Source organism: Dasypus novemcinctus, chromosome 29, assembly GCF_030445035.2.
Source record: "Dasypus novemcinctus isolate mDasNov1 chromosome 29, mDasNov1.1.hap2, whole genome shotgun sequence".
Taxonomy (NCBI): domain Eukaryota; kingdom Metazoa; phylum Chordata; class Mammalia; order Cingulata; family Dasypodidae; genus Dasypus; species Dasypus novemcinctus.
This window is the reverse complement of record NC_080701.1, coordinates 20944867-20967099: the sequence shown is the minus strand read 5'-3', so window position 1 is coordinate 20967099 and position 22233 is coordinate 20944867. Positions and strand designations below refer to the sequence as shown.

The 22233-nt window shown below is 37.1% G+C and overlaps 1 protein-coding gene across 10 annotated transcripts in view; it reads left to right on the top strand.

Moving 5' to 3' along the window:
* Positions 1–22233, top strand: part of NSD3 (nuclear receptor binding SET domain protein 3) — a 109739-nt gene that overhangs the window by 38069 nt on the left and 49437 nt on the right. For all 10 annotated transcript variants that reach the window (XM_058290020.2, XM_058290017.2, XM_058290021.2 and 7 more), the window contains 5 exons: positions 4817–4888; positions 5328–5490; positions 10068–10222; positions 13344–13859; positions 16336–16462. In XM_058290020.2, coding sequence (XP_058146003.1) covers positions 4817–4888; positions 5328–5490; positions 10068–10222; positions 13344–13859; positions 16336–16462 — 1033 coding nt within the window. The remainder of the gene's footprint in view (positions 1–4816; positions 4889–5327; positions 5491–10067; positions 10223–13343; positions 13860–16335; positions 16463–22233) is intronic.

Here is a 22233-nt window from a genome sequence, read left to right as displayed (position 1 = left end):
TTTAGGTTTTAAGAATATGACCATAATAATTATTCAGAAAGTAAAAGAGTAATGTATGTACAATTTATTGCTTTTAAAATTTTCTTTCCCCCTTAGTGTTTATATAAGTTTTTTGTTTTTTTAGGGAATATGCTTTCCTTAATGTTTTTGTAAATTTTTTTTTTTTTTTAAAGATTTATTTTTATTTATTTAATTCCCCTCCCCTCCCCCGGTTGTCTGTTTTCTGTGTCTTTTTGCTGTGTCTTGTTTCTTTGTCCGCTTCTGTTGTCGTCAGCGGCACGGGAAGTGTGGGCGGCCTCATTCCTCCGCAGGCTGCTCCCTCCTTCGCGCTGGGCGGCTCTCCTTATGGGTGCACTCCTTGCGCGTGGGGCTCCCCTACGCGGGGGACACCCCTGTGTGGCACTGCACTCTTTGCGCGCATCAGCACTGCGCATGGGCCAGCTCCACACGGGTCAAGGAGGCCCGGGGCTTGAACCGCGGACCTCCCATGTGGTAGACGGACGCCCTAACCACTGGGCCAAAGTCCGTTTCCCTGTAAATTTTTTAGGTAATATTTTTATGGGTTTTAGATTCTGCCAGATTTAATGCATATTGTTAACTCTTAATGAACCTCTTGTTTTTGTTTTTTAAACAAATCAATTTTATTTATACATATTAATAAAGCATACAACTTATCCAAACTGTACGATCAATTGTATTTGCTGTAATCCCATAGTTGTACAGTTATCACTTCAGTCATTATTAGAGCATTTTCATTATTTCAATAATAATAATAAACAAAATAAACAAACAAGAGAATTCCTAACCTCTCAATCTTGGGTTTTAATAAAAGTGCCAGAACAAATATTTTTTAAAAGGTTAGGATAATGTAATTTATTTTAGCTGCTCTCATACTTTTTTTTTTCCCTATTTAAGTAATTTACTGTGATTCCTTCCTGGAAAATAGGTCTTTCCAGGTGGAATCAATAAAAATATTTTTAAAAGTGGTATATACCCATAAAACCATAAGTTTAAAATTAAGATAAATTGAACAATAAGGAGAGCTAATTTACTGTCATTTTTTTTGTCTGATGCTTCCTCTTCCTAATAAAGCAACAGTATTGGTACCAAAAAAGATGTCTTCCATCCCTGCTTGATTTTCATCTATTTTAAATATGCCTCTATCCTTTAAACAACTTGAAGGAAAATGAGTTTATACCCAGGACTGTTTTTTCTGTTGGTATTTTCTGGCTCCTTATTTTTCTTGATTCTAAATACTTGACTTATATTGATTGTATCTTCTTAAAAACTTCTCCCCTTCTTAATTGGTGTTTGTGATATTATGCTTTTTTTTGGTTTATCCTCTTACCTTCCTTTTGAGGTGAAGTCATAGAGCTCTAAATGCATACTAGGTATATCTATTTTGCTTATGCACCAGCACATTTTACAAAATATGTTCCCCCTCTATCACTGCAACATCCTTATTTGACTTCTTTTTCCTTATTTATGTAGTCTTGAAAGCATAGAATAAGTATTCTTGGGCTTCTTTCTCTCCCTTTTAAATTGTGTGAAAAAATTTCAATCCTATGACAGTGATTTTTATAGTGCTTCAAACTTGCCTGAAAGAAACACCAAAATTCTGGAACAAATTGAAAAGTAAAATAGATAAGACATTTGAGAGAATAATACAACATTTTTAAAAGGAAAACCCTGTCTTTAATTCAGAAAGAGAAAAATGTAAATGGGCTTCTGATTAGTTCTTACAGTAGTTGGGTTCTCTTGTATGGTAAAAATTAGTCTGCCCTAATAAAAACCCCTACATGAAGATTAACTGTGTGGTGGAGGATGACTCGCTTTCCTAGCTGCATCTGTGCTTCCACAGGTGACCCTGTCTTCCTGTTGTAGCATGGTAGAATGAGAAGCTTAGATGAAGGCTTGCCTTAAGCTCCATCTCTAGACTACAGTGAGGTTACCAAATAGGCCTGGGAAACGGACCTTGGCCCAGTGGTTAGGGCGTCCGTCTACCATATGGGAGGTCCGCGGTTCAAACCCCGGGCCTCCTTGACCCGTGTGGAGCTGGCCATGCGCAGGCTGATGCGCGCAAGGAGTGCCGTGCCACGCAAGGGTGTCCCCCGCGTGGGGGAGCCCCACGCGCAAGGAGTGCGCCCGTGAGGAAAGCCTCCCAGCGTGAAAAGAAAGAGCAGCCTGTAGAAACAAGACGCAGCAAATAGACACCAAGAACAGACAACCAGGGGAGGGGGGGAATTAAATAAATAAATAATAAATCTTTAAAAAAAAAAAAAAAAAAAAAAGAAAGAGCAGCCTGCCCAGGAATGGCGCCGCCCACACTTCCCGTGCCGCTGACGACAACAGAAGCGGACAAAGAAACAAGACGCAGCAAATAGACACCAAGAACAGACAACCAGGGGAGGGGGGGAATTAAATAAATAAATAAATCTTTTTAAAAAAAAAGAAAAAAACAAATAGGGCTATCCAAATCTGGACAGCATTTATAAACTATTTTCTTATTACACTATTGATAAGGGAAGGAATTTTCGTTTGAAAGTAGATTTTTCTTTCCTTAAGTTGCTTAGTGTGTCCTACTAAATTAGATGTTCATTATACCTCTACAAAAGCATCTGACAATCAGTTGTATGCCTCTCAACAAGTTGCCACTGCTTTCACCTGGAGTATTATAGTAATCTCCTAAATTAAACTCTGCTTCTGTGCTTGCTCCCTTCCAAAATATTCCCCTCATAACATCCAGCATGATCTCTTTAAGACATAAATTGATACATGCTATTCCTCTGCCTAAACCTCTTCAGTGGCTTTTCATTGCTTTTGAAATAAAATCCAAAGTGTTTGACATGTTTTACAAGGCCCTCACAATGTAGCCTACCTCTAGATTATCTACCTCTCTCATTTTGTAGACTTTCTCCTCCTTGGAAGCAGTTTCTACCTCTTTTTCACCTCAGGTCTCACACATGCCACTTCCTCTTCCTGGCATGTATTTTCTTTTACTTGTTTTTTGTTTTTTTGTTTTTTTGTTTTTTTGTTTTTTTCAACCAGGTTATCAGGTTAACTCCTCTTACTTTGATTCTCATCATAATTCACTTTCTCAGAAAATGCTTTCCTGACCTTCCTATCTATAAGGCACACACATTTCTCTTCATAGCACTTCCTTTGTAGTATATGTTTATTTTTATTTGTTTTTTTAATTTGTTTAATGTCCATCTTTCCTACTCAACTGTAAGCTCCATGACGTCAGGGATGACATCTATTCGTTCCACCACTGTATATCTAGCTTTTAGAACTGGGCTTGGAAAGTTGGAGGCATGCCTGTTGAGTGGATGATTGATACTCGGGGTTTGGAATATTAATCTTACTTACATAAAATACCATTTTTCAAACAGTTAAAAACATTTTAAGACTTTCTTTAATTTAGTAAAACTTTTTTTTGCAACAGTGCCTTAAATGTCTTGAATTAATTGAGAATTTTAAGTAGCTTCTAGAATTAGCCCTGTTCTTTTAGTAGAATTTTAGTGGAATTCAGACCTAATTTAATGAATAGTCTTTCCTTTTTTAAGTCACCTAATTTAAAATCTGTTCTCTGACAAGTTAGAAATTTAATTTAAATTTAATTTAAAAGAAAAAATCTTTTAAATTACAAAACTAATTTGCTTTTCACAGAAACATACAGGTAATATAAAATGTAGAAGATCTCCCCTCATCTTTTCCCTAATCTTGTTCCCCAGAGATAACCACTTTATCAGCTTGATAGATTTTGTCCCAAATATTTCAAAACACATATAGACTGTTTTTAAATTAAAAGGTGGGTGATGTTGATAGACATGTAGATTATTGACATCAAATATTGCTGTGCTTAACACTCTTCTGCTTAAATTTATTTCCATTTTCTGTATTTCTGTAGGATACGTTCCTGAAATGTAACTGCTAGATTGAAGAGTGAACATATTTTGAATTTTGTTAGATACTTCCAAATTGCCTTCCCAGAAGGTTGTAGAAATTAGTATTCTAATCATATATTTATAGGTTTTATTCTTAGTAAAGTAATGTAATGTTTATTGTCAATGATTTGACAAACATAGAAAAGTACCAAGAAAATAAAAATCACTCTATTACCTGGTGATAATCTTTTATATCACCTGGTCTTTTTTTTCTGGTATGTTTAAGATACTCTTTTTTCAAAGATTGTATCAAGTATACAAACTGCTTTGCAAATTGCTGTTTTCAAAAAACATTATGTTCTTTTCCCATACCATTTAAATTTTAATATTATTTCACAATTTAGTTATGCCATAACTTATTTAACTAGTTCTGCATTTTTGGTTGGCTAGATGGTTTCTAATATTTTGCTCTTATGAGCATGTGAGATGTATAACTTGATACATATTTTTATACATGTCAGTGCTTTCTCAACATATATTCTTAGAAGTGTATTTGCTATGTCAAAGAGTATGAAAATGTAAGACTTCATACAGATTGCCTAAATTGCTTTCCAAAAAAGTTCCAAGTCACATCCCTCTAGGAGTCTCAGGGTGTCCATATGTCTATACTCTGATAGGTTAAAAAACAAACAAAACAGAAATTAGGTTTTAAAAGTAATAGAATAAGAAATGGGAGGGAAAGCTGTGGCATGGAATGGAAAATGAATGTTAAAACTTATCCTTGTAAGTTTATTTTCACTCCTTACATTGTTCAGTTAATAAATGCCTTTAATTCTGTTTGCTGTTAAGCTTTCTTGGTTCTTTTTGTGTATGTTGTTATTCTTGGTTTACTGTCATTTTATTCTATTTACTTACACCTTTTCACCTAGAGACCAAATGAGAGAGTTGACATTGTTTCAGAAAAACCAAGAGAAGATCCAGTACCAAAAGAGGAAACCCCAGTGAGTTGCTTTATTGCATACTGTCTAATCAAATATGGTCTAAGAAGGTGAAAGTGATTAAGTGGCAATACACTGTGTAATCACAGTTCCCTAGTTCTTTATTTCAGAAGTTATACTGAAAAAAAATTTTGGAGCTGGTTTAAAAGCTAGATAGTTTCAGTGAATTATTTTCCTTTTCAAAACTATGACCACTTTTCAGTGGTTGTGTGATTCCTTATTAACAGTTGGGCAACAGAAATTATCCTATTTTTTCTATTTGGGAGGGGGTTATTAAGTTTTTCCCTCCTCTGTTCCCTTTTGCTAGATATGGATAGCAGGTATCAAAGAAAATTATAATTGAAGATAAATTCTACATTGTTACCATGGTTACTGTATTTGTACTTGGTTTCTGTTTTTAAAAATGTCTTTGTTTATGAAACTGTATGACCTTTTCCTGTAGGTTCAGCCGATACTATCTTCTGTTCCAACAACAGAATTGTCCACCGGGGTTAAGTTCCAGGTTGGCGATCTTGTTTGGTCTAAGGTGGGAACTTATCCGTGGTGGCCTTGTATGGTTTCAAGTGATCCCCAGCTCGAGGTTCATACCAAAATTAACACAAGAGGTAAGAAAAGGCAGTAAGTCAATATTAAGTAAAAGGTTGGAAATAAAGAAAAGTGAATTTAAATGTTACATGTGAATATAAGAATACACACATAATATATACTCTGACACAAAAATATATATGTCTATATCAGTTGTCAAAAACCAATGAAATTATTGTAGTCATCTTAACTGGCAGAGAACCTCTACAACTGATTGATAACACCCTGATTTGTCATTTGTTTTTATAATTTTTTCACACTTTTTTTTTTAAGAACTTAGATGATTAAATAATAAGATGTGTTAATGACCTTAATATACATTTGGCCTAAGCGTTCTTTGAACATTTTTATTTCATCATTGACTCCTATGAATAGTGACTTTTTACCCAGACAAGTGCTTTTCTTCCTTAGGAATTCTGCAAATTGCTTTTTTCTCCTCCACTACATTTTTGAGTTTGCAAATTTGCTGGGGGCATCCTTATTAATTTGATATGACATACAAGTATAGCTAGAATCTAGCTTTGTAGCTTTCCTTAGGAATGTTAATAAAAATTATTAAGAAAAGATGTATTCTAACTCTATCTCCACTCCTTTTCCTAAGTTTGACCAAAACATGACATGGATTGGATTCATGAGATTCTAACATTTGAAATGGACTTGCTTAGTAGCCAAAGGAAGATCTGAGCTTGGAACTTGTTTCTGGACAGTTGCTTGGGAACTCACTCTTGTGGGTGTGTTGAGTGGAAATTATCCTTCCTTATTGTCCATGGCATCTTTGTACTTGTTTCTTTTTCTCTCACCTTAAGCTTTCCGACTTGGCCCTTGTTCACTGTTCTGAGGAGAAAAAATGTTCAGATTTGTGACAGGATCAGCTGTCTCTTGTGTTGCATCCAGGAATCTACCTGGTATAGAAAGCTATGTAGCTTAAGAGTGTTTCATCTTGTCATTATATCCTGCTGATATCCATTTTTTTTTGGGTAGCTGAAAGCATCACTTGGGGTAGAAGTAAAAAAAGCCAACATTGTTGAATGTTTACTTTTGTTCAAGGTATGGTATTAAGCAATTCTTATATATTTTCTTATGTAATCCTCATGACAGCAACACTATGAAGTAGCAATTCTTATTGCCTTTGTAATTAAATAGAGCCTCAAATCTTATTCCATAGCTTTGTATTAAAGGGAAAATAGTTGAATTCACTCAGTTATAATTTACAGAGATTGGCAGTCCTTGTCTCTTCATATGTATAATATGGGCGTTGGACTAGTATTCTCTGAAGTAAGGTCTAGCTCTAATAATCTGTAGATTTGTGAGTGGGAGAATATAAAGGGACAAGGATTTCCCAAAAGGGCCAAGCCTTCTTAGATAAAATAATTCATGTCCATATCTGGACCTCCAGAACTCTCTAGAAATTATATCATGTGAGTGCTGTGGCATTTCAGTTCTCTCCCCTTAGAAAAGCATCCTTTTGTGATGATACAAAGTTTCACATTGAATTACTTTATGAAGAGTTGCTCATTTCATCTTTTTTATGGGATACAAATGAAAGCACAATTTATGCCTCATTGTGTGTCAAAGGAGGTATGTAAATTTAGTCTTATTAATTAACCTAATCTGGTCTGGTAACCCTTAGGCAATCTCCTTCTACTTTGGCCCTGGAGTCCTGAACTAATTTTAGAAAATTTTCATCACCCCAAAAGAGAAATTCTGTATCCATTAACAATTACTCCCCATTCCACATATTCCAACCCTAGGCAACCTCTTATCTACTTTCTGCTTCTATGGATTTGCCTGTTCTGGACATTTCTTATAAATGGGTCCATACAATATGTGACCTTATGTTTTTGGCTTTCACTTACCATAATGTTTTTGAGGTTCACCCAAAGGTTCATGTTGTAGCATGTATCAGTATATCATACCTTTTTATTGCTAAATAATATTCCATTGTCTCGGTATGCAATACAGTTTTTCTATTTGTTTTTTAGGAGGTACCAGGGATTGAACCCAGGACCTTGTGCATGGAAAGCAGGTGCTCAACCACTGAGCTACATCTGCTCCCTAATAAAGATTTTTTTAAAAAAGATTTATTTATGCCCCCCCCCCTTGTGGCTTGTTTTTTTTGGCTGTCTGTTCTCTGTGTGCATTCGCTGCACGTTTTTTCTGTGTCTGCTTGTCTCCCTTTTGTTGCGTCATCTTGCTGCGTCAGCTCTCCGTGGTGTGTGGGCTGTCAGCTCTCTGCAGCGTGGGCCAGCTTGCCTTCACAAGGAGGCCCCAGGACACAACTCCAGGGCCTTCCATATGGTAGTCGGGAGCCCAACTGATTGAAACACAGCCGCTTCCTCCAGTACACATTTTTTTTGTTTTGTTTTGTTTTTTAGTTAGGCCAGTAAAAATATTTTATTTGGTAAAGGGGAGAATGAACGGAGCTTGCTGAGAAAGATGGAAATACACACTAAGATTTGGTGCGGGCTTCTCCAGGCAGAGCGCCCCCAATACAGTTTGTTTGTTTGTTTGTTTGTTTTTTTTTTGGTTTATATAAAGTGTTTATTTGAGGTAGAAGCTTACAGTTACCAGGCCATAAAGCATAAGTTACTTTCCTCACCAAAATCTTTTCCCATGTTCTGTTTGTTTGTTTTTAATGAAACTTTTTTTTTCTCTCCCCTTCCCTGACCTGCCCGCCGCCAGTTGTCTGCTCTCTGTGTCCATTCGCTTGTACTCTTGTCAACGGCACTGGGAATCTGTGTTTCTTTTTGTTGCATCATCTTGCTGCTTCATCTCTCCCTGTGTGCGGCGCCATTCCTGGGCAGGCTGCACTTTTTTTTGCTCTGGGCGGCTCTCCTTACGGGTGCACTCCTTGCGTGTAGGGCTCCCCTACGCGGGGGACATCCCTGCGTGGCACGGCACTCCTTGTGCGCATCAGCACTGCACGTGGGCGAGCTGCACAAGGGTCAAGGAGGCCCGGGGTTTGAACCGTGGACCTCCCATGTGGTAGATGGACACCCTAACCACTGGGCCAAGTCCACCTCCCCTGTTGAGGGTTTTAAATGGTGTCACCTGTTAACTATTGTTACTTTTAAGCCTAGCAAAATTTTTTTAAACATTTAAAACTAGATGGTTTTACCTTTGCATTATTTTTCTTATATAAAAGATTTCCTCAACATTTCTATATTGAAAGCCAGGTTGTGTGTGATGTATTTGTTTTTGTCTCTTCTAATAGACTGTTTTACATATAAAATTGAAATCTGATTTCAAAATAGTTCCCCAAATCTCCCATTAATGTCTAGTAAAATTAAAAATTGTTAAATCCAAGATATAATAGATTTCATAAGAGTTGGTTCAATTTAAGTCTGTTCCCACACTTTTTAGTCAGATTCTATGTGTTACCTTTCTCCCTCTACCTCAGTTATTCTGGATTCCCTGAGAAGAACAGTTCCTACATTTCTCTCCTGAATTTATATTTCTTGTTCTAGAGCAATGCTTTTCAAACTATCTGTGGTAGAGGACAAATTTTTGTTTATTTTTCTTAGATTTCCAGTTCACCACGGACTAAAGTACTTCTGTACTTCTGTAAAGTACAATAAAATTTAATTATTAGAAAAGTGAAAGTTCCCCTTCCCTCAAGATACATAATACAAGGTACTAGATCATGCACCTGGATGTCACAGCGGGGTCACATTGCTGTCATAGTTTCTGAAGGCTTCCTCTCTGTATTTACTTGATTACAGACCATCTTGTTCTGCAGACCACATTTTTAGAGTAACACTGCTCAAGAACAGCAGTTCTCAAATTATTTTACTCATTTGAGGAACTCAGGGCCTCTTCTACTTTTAAAATTTGAGGACTCCAAAAAGCTTTTGTTTTGTGGGTTATATCTATTACTATTTATTTTAACTTAGATATAAAGCTGAGAAAATTAAAATATTTCCCAATCATTTAAAGTAGCCATTATGTGTTAACATTGATTACCTAATTAACTTTTGCAAACAAAAAATTAGTAAGAAGAATAGTACTGTTTTACATTTTGAAAATCTCACGAATGGTTTAAATGAAAACAGCTGAATTCTTATATCTTCTACATTCAATATGTTTTGATTCATTGTTTTGGTTGAAGTATATGAAGATTATTTGGGCTTACACAGATGTGTAGTTGGAAAAGGAGAGAGTATATTAATAGCCTTTTCAGAAAATTGTGGATATTTTTCTTTGCTATTATACCAAAAGTCAACAGGTGGTAGGTTTTTTACAGGTTAGTTGCAGTGTGGAATCTGAAATCTTACCAGTGAACTTTTTGTACTTTGTTACATTAAAATCCATTGGGTCTGTCTTACACTTTGAATTGGCCTCTTTACCTTGCATGATTTTGTAACAATATTAATCATTTAGAAAATATTGGTTTACTGACTCATGTTGTCTAGCTTTTATAAGGTATTTTTATAACTTACACTTGTCACAATTTATCAGAAAAGTCTCTAGTAATTGGGAAGCTGGCAAGCTCATAGTGGCAGATACTAATTTTTCCAAATTCTAATTTTTGCTTTTTTGAAAAAGTATATGTGGATGCCATTTCTGAAATAATTAATAAGAATCTTTTTATTTACAGGTGCCCGAGAATACCATGTCCAGTTTTTTAGTAATCAGCCAGAGAGGGCATGGGTTCATGAAAAGCGGGTACGAGAATATAAAGGTCATAAGCAATATGAAGAATTACTGGCTGAGGCAACCAAACAAGCCAGCAATCACTCTGAGAAACAAAAGGTAATGGACATGTTAATATTATCGATCTAATGTGTTGTGTTTTTTTTTTTTAATTTTTAAAATTTTTATATTTTTTTAGCAGTTTTATTGAGATATATTCCCATACCATTCAGACTATTTAAAGTGTATAATCAATGCCTTTTAGTATAATCACAATGTTGTGAATTCATTATCACAAAAAAATAATGTGGTTTTTAAAGACTTAAAAGTTTAGTAGAATTTTTCATACCTGAAACAAGACATCTGTTAGAATGATTTATTTTAATTCCTTTAAGGTCAGTTTTAATAATTTATTGTAAGTGCGTCAGTAAGTTTTGTATGTCACGTAAACAACATATAGTACTATTAAAAACTTAACCTGCTTCATGCAATGTTGGATACTATTGTGAATTGAATTAAGGTGCATAATGACTGCTAGTGAAATAGGGATTTGCCAGGGATTTTTATCCCTTTTTCTATATCAGCAACTTTTCTTAATCCTATTGAGTCTTATCTAGCAAAATTGTTTTTTGAAAGTAAAGTTTTTGAAAAATACAGTATTTGACCAGTACATATATTCTAAGATCCTTGGCATAAGTTGAAATTCGTGCATAATAGCAAACCCCATTATTTAATAGATATTTCTTATATAAACATAACCTTTCACACATTTTTAAAATAAGACAAACACTCTAGTAAAAATAAGTAAACAAAATTAATCATAGAAATAATTTCTTAAAAATTTTGAGCTAAATATATTAGGTAAATTCATGGAATTAATAATTAGGTCACCAGAAAATAGCATAAGGGTAGAGAATGGAAAGCTCATGGTTAATCTGGGCAGAACTGGTTAAAAGGTTGTTTGTAAATCTTTGGAAATGAATAGAAATGGTGAAAGCACATCATGCTCTTTGTGACTAGCAGAGCTATTATATGGGTATGACTATGGTTGAAAGGGAAAGCCTAAGGACATTAATATTACTAGAAGGAAAGCTAAAAATTGTAACTTAGTGAAACCTCATGTAAAACACGAATATGGGTGATATTGCATATATAAGACTTTTTACAAAATACAAATACAAATAAACTAGAGAAGGAAACAGAATAGCAGCTATGTTTTGTTTTGTCAGATTTTTATTATTATTACTGGAATAATGAAAATACTCTAACAATGATTGAAGTGATGAAGGCACAACTATGTGATTATACTGAATACCATTGATTGTACTTTTTGGATGAATTTATGCTTTATTAATATGTATCAATAAAATTGATTTATTTAAAAAGTAAAAATATCCAGGGATTTTTTAAAAATCTCTTTAAAAATTTAAGTACTGCAATTAAAAAATATATAAGTAATTTAAAACAATAAAACTGGCTTTAATATTTAAAAATTTTTAATTCTCTCTCTCAGCCTTTACTTTGATTGCCAGTTGTGTTTATCTGAATTCATGTGTGTTGAATTCATGTAAAATGAGGTCCTGCTATATATAATAAGCATCTTCTTTGAGCCAGACACTGTTTTAAGCATTATATATGTATTAATTCATTTAAACTAATTTAATCTTCATAATATTCTCTGGGTAGGATACTATTATTCCAGTTCCTACAGATAAATAAACAGAGGCATAGAAAGCTTACGTAACTGGTCCAACCAAGGTCTCACAAGGCATGGAACAAGATGAAATAAAATATGTGATGTGTGGTGGATATTTTAGAGTTTTAACATGAACTCTTGATAGTTTCTCTGGTTGAGGTTCTTTTTGTTGTTGTTACAAACCATTCTACTTGATTCATTCAAAAAAATCTGAAGAAGCATCTCCTATATGACAGTGGTTAAGATTTATAAACTCAACTAATTTTAGTGTGGGTCTCTTGTGATTCAGAGGTTTGTCATATTTTTACACTTTAAATGCTCGATTTTATCACAGGAGATTCCAGTTCATTTTATCAGACTTAGAGATTTTATAGATTTATGCATCAATGTCCAATGTATTCTACAATCTCATAGTTTCTTTAGCTAAATTCTGGCCGTCTAAATCTAAATCCCTGGATAATTTGTAACTGCTTTGGTCATCTCACACACCTTTGTTCATCTTTTTTTTTTAAAGATTTATTTATTTATTTAATTCCCCCCCCTCCCCTGGTTGTCTGTTCTTGGTGTCTATTTGCTGCGTCTTGTTTCTTTGTCGTCAGCGGCACGGGAAGTGTGGGCGGCGCCATTCCTGGGCAGGCTGCTCGCTCTTTTCACGCTGGGCGGCTTCCTCACGGGCGCACTCCTTGCGCGTGGGGCTCCCCCACGCGGGGGACAGCCTTGCGTGGCACGGCACTCCTTGCGCGCATCAGCACTGCACATGGCCAGCTCCACACGGGTCAAGGAGGCCCGGGGTTTGAACCGCGGACCTCCCATATGGTAGACGGACAGCCTAACCACTGGGCCAAAGTCCGTTTCCCCCTTTGTTCATCTTGAAGTTTGTCATCTTTCTCGCAGATTCACAGTCTTGTTTTCAACCCTGGATCCTTGGAAACGTGATTCAGCTTTATTTGTTCTCTCATGTATGCCTGTTCTCCGTCTTGTCAGCTTTCATTTGTGCCTCAGAACTCTCTCCTTTCACTTTATTCTGTCACTTCTTTGCATTATGATTCAAACTAGTATTACAGCTTCAAATGCTGGCTCTTTGCCACTTGCCTTGGTTGCGATCTGTAGCACCCCTGACTTACCCCTTCCTCTAGACCTGGGAGAGAAGTGGGAGCTTTGAGGTGTCATTTGTAATGTTAGTTTAGCTTTATTGGCCACAGAAAGTAATCGTTTCTGTATTCTAATCTTTATTTCCTTTGCCCTCCTTATTGCTAATTTTTAAAATGAATCTGATATATAAAGAAGATGGTTTCCTCACTTTTGAGAGAACTTGCTCAGGAGAATGATCAACAGAGGAAAAATATGTAAATGGGAGTAGACCTTCATGTCATCTGATAGTAATGCTAATTTATCAGAGGTGTGGAGATAGGACATTTCATTTATTTGACTGAAAATATTTACGTATCCCTGAAAAGATAACAGGATCATGCAGGAAGAACGTATTTGTTTAAGGGTACCTATTAGATTCAAGTGTCTCCAATAATGCCCGTATCTTTTTTAAAGATTCGGAAACCCCGACCTCAGAGGGAACGTGCTCAATGGGATATTGGTATTGCCCATGCAGAGAAAGCATTGAAAATGACCCGGGAGGAAAGAATAGAACAATATACTTTTATCTACATTGATAAACAGCCTGAGGAGGCTTTATCTCAAGCGAAAAAGAATATTGCCTCCAAAGCCGAAGTTAAAAAACCCCGAAGACCAAGATCAGTGCTGAACACTCAGCCAGAGCAGACCAATGCAGGGGAGGTGGCCTCCTCACCATCAAATACTGAAAATCGGAGACAGAGCCAGAGGCGGCACCCCAGTGTGGAAGAGGAAGAACCACCTCCTGTTAAAATAGCATGGAAAACGGCAGCAGCAAGGAAATCCTTACCAGCTTCCATAACAATGCACAAAGGGAGCCTGGATTTACAGAAGTGTAACATGTCTCCAGTCGTGAAGATTGAACAAGTGTTTGCTCTTCAGAATGCTACAGGAGATGGGAAATTTATCGATCAATTCGTTTATTCAACGAAGGTACTCCCTTTTTTCTTGTTTTTTTTTTAGGGGGGAGTGGCTGGCAGTTATTTAAATAGTAAACCTTGGCATTTAAAAAAACCCACAAAAGCATAATTTAAATAACGCTGGTATCCACTGTATTGGAAATGTACAGTCAGTTCATTGTGTTTAGGATAGGATGGGACAAAAAAACATAAGCAAAAAGGCTATGGTTTTTTCCTTCTTTTTTTTTCTCCTTCTTTTGCAATATCCCCATCTGTACTAGATTAATCATGGACTTTGCAGCCAAAATTGAGCTTAGCTCCCTAAAGTTGTGGAAAAAATTGGGCACTTTGCCTGCTTCTAGTTTGTATAATTAGTTCTTTTTGGTTGCAGATTGTGCTTCCTATGAAATCATAATTTTGTCAAGATATCTGGATTAACCAAATGATAATCATACCTTGCTGGCCTGTTTGATTGCACCAGCTATTTTGTGCTTATGTTGAGTTGGGGTATCTAACTGCATTTTTGAGAAACACCAGAACTGTATATGTTCTGTAACAGTTAACTATGATGATAGTTTGGGCAGTGTGCTGAAAAGAGCTGACAAATGGATCCATCGCCAGCCCTGGGCCTTCATTTAGGGCATTATACTTTAGATGTAAGACTTTCATAACATCAGAAATATCTTTTCCCTTTATTTTTTCACCACCCTCCCAAGCGCCATCACAATTTTGGGTTTGTGAATTAGATTGAGTGGTACCATATGGATATGTATATATTTGTTATTTATAAGCGCAAAACGAATTTTGTAATTTTTTCCCCTAATATGGTCATATGTACATTAAAGTAATTAATTAAATACAGTGTGCCTCAGGAGTAAGATATTTTCCTGCCATAGGTTCAGCTAATTTCAGTAAGACTGACTTAGCTGGAAAAGCTGAAGTTACAGTCATTACTTGGTTCTCCCGATAGCTTTGAATAGCAAATGATGCTTTCCATAGTTTTTTTGTTTGTTTTTTAATTTCTCTCCCCTTCCCCCCCATCATCTTCTGTCTATGTCCATTCCCTGTGTGTTCTTCTGTGTCTGCTTGCGTTCTTTTTTTTTTTTTTTTTTTTTTTTTTATTTATTTAATTCCCCTCCCCTCCCCTCCCCGGGTTGTCTGTTTTCTGTGTCTTTTTGCTGCGTCTTGTTTCTTTGTCTGCTTCTGTTGTTGTCAGCGGCACGGGAAGTGTGGGCGGCGCCATTCCTCGGCAGGCTGCTCCCTCCTTCGCGCTGGGCGGCTCTCCTTATGGGTGCACTCCTTGCGCGTGGGGCTCCCCTACGCGGGGGACACCCCTGTGTAGCACGGCACTCCTTGCGCGCATCAGCACTGCGCATGGGCCAGCTCCACACGGGTCAAGGAGGCCCGGGGCTTGAACCGCGGACCTCCCATGTGGTAGACAGACTCCCTAACCACTGGGCCAAAGTCCGTTTCCCTGCTTGCGTTCTTGTCATGCAGCACCGGGAAACTGTGTCACTTTTTTGTTGTGTCATCTTGCTGTGTCAGCTCTCTGTGTGTGCGGCACCATTCCTGGATGGGTTGTGCTTTTTTCAAATGGGGTAGCTCTCCTTGCATGATGCACTCCTTGCACATGGGGCACCCCTACACGGGGGACACCCCTATGTGGCACAGCACTCCTTGTGCGTGGCAGCACTGCCTGTGGGCCAGCTCACCTCACAGGTCAGGAAGCCGTGGGTATCAAACCCTGGACCCTCCATATGGTAGGCGGATGCTCTATCAGTTGAGCCACAACCACTTCCCTGCACTGTTTTTGAATGCTGGCATTCTTGTAGCCAGTTTTGTTTCTGGTTGAACAAGTCAAACTTGGTCATCATCCCTCACCTGCACCCCAAAGAGTAGTATTTAAAGGCAATCTGAGATTAAGCTGATTTTTTTAAAATGAAGGTTTAATATGTATTTATAAGTCATGGCATTGCTTCTATATTACTGGTTAAAGTACCTAAAATGTGTAATTGTACCTATCTTCTGTATACTCCAAATTCCTTATTGGGTGAACATGTTGGTCACCATGACTGGCATATTTCTGTAACTGAGGATATTCCTTATGTGCTGCATATATTCATAATATGTGCTGACATTTTTATCAGTGAGGTGCTTTACTAAGTGAAAATGTCTAGAGTTCTCTTACTGTGATATGGATAAATGGAGAGACTATTCAGAACCAGAAAACATTTTGTTTCTGACAGAAAATGAGGTTCATTTTTAGTGGTATTTATCACCTGGAACTAGACAAATAGTTTCCTTCTCCCCCCCATGATCTCATTTAACATTTTAGACTATATCCTGATAACTTAACAAAATTGTTCTGATACTGGGTAAGATAACTAATTAACTGCAGTTAAGGACCATTTGAAAGTAAAGCAAATTATGATCATTTTAAGCCATCTTTATAAGTCAATGATGCCATTAGCCTAGTAATCACCTAATTTTTACTTTGCCTTGTTTTAAAGGGAATTGGTAACAAAACAGAAATAAGTGTCAGGGGACAAGACAGGCTTATAATTTCTACACCAAACCAGAGAAATGAAAAGCCAACTCAGAGTGTGTCATCTCCTGAAGCAACATCTGGTCCTACAGGTTGGTATGAATGAACAATATACAGATCCATTGTGAGGGGTCATAGTTCTGTGCTATATAACATGATAGCTATGCTCCTAAGACACTTTTAGTTATCAAAAATCAAATTATTTTATGGGATGATTAAAATAGAGTTTGGAGGGGGTGTAGTTACTGTTAAAGACAGTGACTAGGGTATGACCATGAAAGAAGGTGGCAGAATTGGGGGGTGACAGATGAGAGGTGCAGGGTAACTTTCCAGGATAATGAAAATGTTCTGAAATTGTGATGATAGATGAACAACTCTGAATGTAGTAAAAGCCATTGAATTGTACATTTTAAGTGAGTGAATTGTATAGTATGTGAATTACAGCTCAAAGCTGTTTTTAAAAATCAAATGTTAAAAATCAAATTATAAAAGCAATTATTTTAGTAGGAAAGAATGGGTTAGGGGCTAGGAAGCTTTATTCATAGTAACAATTATTTTTTTCTACAGGAATTTAAATGATAGGATGATTTTATAGTTAAACAGTTATGAAATCTAAACAGCTCTTAATAAATGCACCATTTGATTATATCTTTGCATGACAATAACAGCTTTACTTTTCTAGCATCATTAATACATTCTTACTATATACTATTTTATCCCTAATGGCACCAAAGTGACAGGTGTCAGTGCTTTTTTCATTATTTTAGGTGTGTTAGATGTTAGTAGCTAGGTGTTCTAGGACCTAACTCTATATAATCTCTCCTCTCATTAACAGATACCATGAACTGAAAATCATGTTATTCTTGCTTAAAGGAGAAATGCATATATTAGCAAACTTGTGCCTTTGGAATGTTTAAAGTAATTTTTATTGACAGACTGACATACTAAGGAATTTTTTTTTTTTTTTGAGACACTGGGGTTGGGGGCTGAACCCTGGACCTTCTATGTGGGAAGCCAGAGCTCAGCCACCAGGCTACACCAGCTCCCCCCCTGAGTTGGGCTTTTTGTTTGTTTTGCTTATTTGTTTTTGTTTTTGTTTTTAGGAGGTACCAGGGATTGAACCCAGGACCTCATATGTGGGAAGCAGACACTTGAGCTACATCGGCTCCCCTAAGGATCTAATAGTCTTAACTGTGTGTCTGGTGGGTTTGGTTTATCTAAAAGTATTACATCAGTGTTGTTTCTGTAATGCCTTCCATATGGCCATCAAAAAAGGAGTTGGGTATCAACTAGTTTGGGCATGTGGAATCTTAGTTTAAGAGGAAAGAGGTTTCTTTTGGTCTTTTAGAAAAGTTTTTGGAGTATAAGAAGAGAAACCATGTAATTTTCTGGAAGGTTTAGAAGTCCTAAGTCCTGAGGTATTCATCTTTTTAAAAAAATTTAAATGTTATTTTTGTTTTATCAATATTACATGTTAACACAAGACAACAACTACAATAGCAGTAAATCTGCTTTAGTCAGCAGTTGCCTTCCCCCCTTATCTTTGTTCATCTCTCAGTCTTGTGGGATTTGGGATGATGTCCACTCTGACTGCTTCAAGCTGAGAAGGGACATAGATGTTATGGGATCGAGGAGTGGAATTGTTTTGCTTGCAGTTGAAGATTCTTCTTGCTTTTGGGCTGGGACTGGTCAGTCTTCATTGTTTTGTTAGTTTTGCAGGGAAGGCCCAAAGAACTGGGCAGTAGGAACTGGCTGTATATCTCCTGGGTTTCAGGGCTCCACTAGCGTAGGAATAATCCAAAGACTTTAATGATCTGAGAAATATACTTAACAAGTAAATTGAAAATTACAGATTGAAATAAAAGAAATAGAAGAGTCATGATAGGGGATTTATACCTAAGTGTAACTGTGTTATATTGGGGAAATAACTGTTCATATATTCCCAGGTGGAGCCCACCTAGGGGGTCCTGATTTCATGTGGCCATGTGGCTTGCCTGTGGTGTCCGGATATCCCTAAAGCCCTCAGCACTTTTGTTTGAGACTTTGTTTACTGTGTCATTTTACAGAATCTGACTGACTCCTGCATAACGATAACTTCTGGAATGACTTCCCAGCTTACTTTGAAATCTCTCTGCCGTAAAAATTCTATTTTTATTTAATATTCCCCTCTTTTGATCAAGATCTTTTCTTCAGATGCACCACTGATTAACACTTGAAAGAATCCCTTGGTGCCAGGGAGGCTCTTTTCCCACGTCATGGGGAAGGTAGTGAAGTTTATTTGCAGTGTTTGGTTTAGAGAAGGGCCACATTTGAGTAACAAGGAGGTTTTCAGGAGGCAACTCTTAGGCATTAATTATAATTAGACTTTGTGTCATTTTACAGGATCTAAGGGTCATAAGTGCAATCATTAAGATCAAGGTCTTGACTTATTAGCCTAATTTCCTTTATTAGGCAAGGCTTATATGTTCAGAGCTTTTGGCCATCTTATTTGAGAAAGCAGTAGAACTGCCCCAGGAGGGAAGTTGAATGTTTTATTAACTACTCTGTGGGACTGTGTGAATCCAGAAAACATAGTTGTGGCAAAATGGCTACATTTATATCCTATAGACGGATGTAGTTACATAACGTTCAAGCTTTTTAAAAGGCCTTTTGAGATGCCTGACCATGTAAAATGTGTAACTTACAGTGAAATTTGTGTTTCTGTGGCATAGTATTTTTCTAATAATAAAATATGCAACATTTGCAAAATCCTCCTATTGTTGACACCTAACATTGATATGGTATCTCTGTTACATTTGATGTAAGAATGTTAGAATGTTAAAATGTTACTGTTAACTATGGCCCATATTTTGCTTTAGGCATATTTCTTCCCCATATCCCACCCTATTACTAACAGCCTATACTAGTGACATGTTTTTGTTTTAGATCCTGAACGAGCATTCTTATATTTATATTATTAACTCCTACCCTCGCCCACCACAGGGTTCACTGTATTATACAATCCCATGTTTTATTCTCTAGCTTTCCTTCTAGTAACATATACAGCCTAAAACCTCCACCTTTGACTGTGTTCAAACACATTACCTCAGTGTTGCCATCTGTGCTCACAGTTTCTCACTACCATCACCTCTGTCCATCCCAAAGCACTGCAATCAACCAGTTATAAATTCTGTAAGGATTAAGCATCAGCTCCCCATTTTCTACCCCATTCTATCTCCTGGTAACCTATCTTTTAGATTTTACCTCCAGTTTGCTTATTTTAAGTAGTTCATTTTAGTGAGATCATAAAAGAATTTTCTTTCTGTGCCTGGCTTAACTCACTCCACTCAAGGTCCTTGAGGCCCATCCACGTTGTCACACGCATCAGTATTTCATTCCATCTTAAACTGAATAATACTCCATTGTATGACACCACATGTTGTTTATCTAGACATCTGTTGATGGGCATTTGGGTTGCTACCATCTTTTTAGCAGTTGTGAAAAGTGTGCTGTGAACATTTGTGTACATATACCTGTTTGTGTTCCTCTATGTTTAGCTTCCTGAGGAGCTGCCACACTGTCTTCCATAGCAGCTGCATCATTTTTCATTCCTAACAGCAGTGAATGAGTGTTCTTATTTCTCCACATCCTTTCCAACACTTGTAGTTTTATATTTACTTTATAGGTGGCCAGTCTAATAGGTGTGAAATGATACTTCATTGTGGTTTTGATTTGCATTTCCCTAATAGCTAATGATTTTGAGCATCTTTGCCTGTGCTTTTTAGCCATTTGTATTTCCTCTTCGGAAAAATGTCTTTTCTCATCTTTTGCCTATTTTTTAAATTGGGTTATTTGTCTTTTGAGTTGTAGAATCTCTTTATATGCTGGATATTAGACCCTTATTAGATATATAGTTTCCAAATACATTCTCCCATTGAATAGGCTGCCTTTTCATTTTCTTGACAAACCCCTTTGAAGAACAAAAGTTTTTAATTTTGAGGAGTTTCTATTTATCTTGTTGCTCTTGCTTTAGATATAAGGTTCATGAAACCATTGCCTAGAACAAGATCTTTTTCTTTTTTTTTAAGATTTATTTCTCTCCCCCTCCCCCCCCCCCCGCCCCAGTTGTCTGTTCTCTCTGTCTATTTGCTGCGTGTTCTTTGTCAGCAGCACGGGAATCCGTGTTTCTTTTTGTTGCGTCATCTTATTGTGTCAGCTCTCTGTGTATGCGGCACCTTTCCTGGGCAGGCTGCACTTTCTTTCGCGCTGGGTGGCTCTCCTTACAGGGCACACTCTTTGCGCGTGGGACTCCCCTACGAGGAGAACACCCCTGCGTGGCAGGGCACTCCTTGTGCGCATCAGCACTGCGTGTGAGCCAGCTCCACACGGGTCAAGGAGGCCCAGGGTTTGAACCGCGGACCTCCCATGTGGTAGACGGACGCCCTAACCACTGGGCCAAGTTCGCTTCCTAGAACAAGATCTTGAATATGCTTCCCTACATTGTCTTCTAGGAGTTTTGTGGTCCTGGTTCTTAGATGGAGGTCTTTGAGTTGATTTTTGTGAGATAAGGATCCTCTTTCCTTCTTTTGGATATGGATATCCAGTTCTTCCCACACCATTTGTTGAAAAGGCTAATCTGTCCTGGTTGAGTGGACTTGGCCGCCAGACATATTAATCTAGAATTAATAGTAACTCAGACAAATCTGATTGAATGGTACTAAGGGGTAACTTTTTTGGTAAGAGAAATTTTAAGTAAGATTGTAATTAATGCAAGACCCAAATAAAAACAGTCACTGCCTGGGAAAAGACTTAAAGTAGCTTTCTGTAAAGAAAAAAAAAATAGATGGGGCATGTGGGACAGGTAGAGAGGAGGAGAAGAGAAGGGGTATATACTGGATGGAATATATTAAACAGTATAGCTTTATCCAAAATTGAATTGGGAAAAAAAGCTGAATTAAAGAAAGGAAGGAGTAGCAAAGTTCAAATTCGCAACTTGTCTCATTTCAAAATACTGTACGTAATGGTTGAGTTTATGTGTCTACTTGGTATAAAAAATGAAAATTATAATACTGAAGGAAAGAATAAAAAGATTCAGATGATTTTGCATTAATTAGCCATAATTGAACATGTATGTTTTCATCTTGAATTTTAAAAGAATATTTGGGCATGAGCTTTCCATAGTTAGGTATATCAGTTGTTTTTTTTGTTTTGTTTTGCTTTTTAAGATTTATTTTTTGTTTATTTCTCTCCCCTCCCCGCTCCGTTTTCTGCTCTCTGTGTCCATTTTCAGTGTGTTCTTTAATGTCCACTTGCATTCTTGTCAGTGGCACCAGAATCTTTGTCTCTTTTTGTTGCGTCATCTTGCTGCATCAGCTCTCCGTGTGTGCAGTGCCACTCCTGGGCAGGCTGCGCTTTTTTCCGCGCAGGGCGGCTCTCGATGCAGGGCGCACTCCTTGTGCGTGGGGCTTTCCTATGCAGAGGTCACCCCTATCTGGCTTGGCACTCCTTGAGCGTGGGCCAGTTCACCACACAGGTCAGGAGGCCCCAGGTTTGAACCCTGGACCTCCCATATGGTAGGCGGATGCTCTATCAGTTGAGCCAAATCCACTTCTGGGTGTATCAGTTTTCTTATCTTTTACCCTAAACTGTTGATAATTTGTCTAAATTTAAGTGGGATACCTACATAAGGGCAGCCTTTATTTAAACATCTACTTTCTCCTAATCAGGAAAAAGGTAAATTCTTCATATAGAATATTAAGCTGATATTAACTTAAACATTGTACTTTAATATACTGTATTTTAATGGAGTTTGTTTTTTTAGTTCTCCTTAGCTACGGAAAGTTTTATTTTCATTTAGTCTTTTAATTTTTTTTATCCCCCCCCT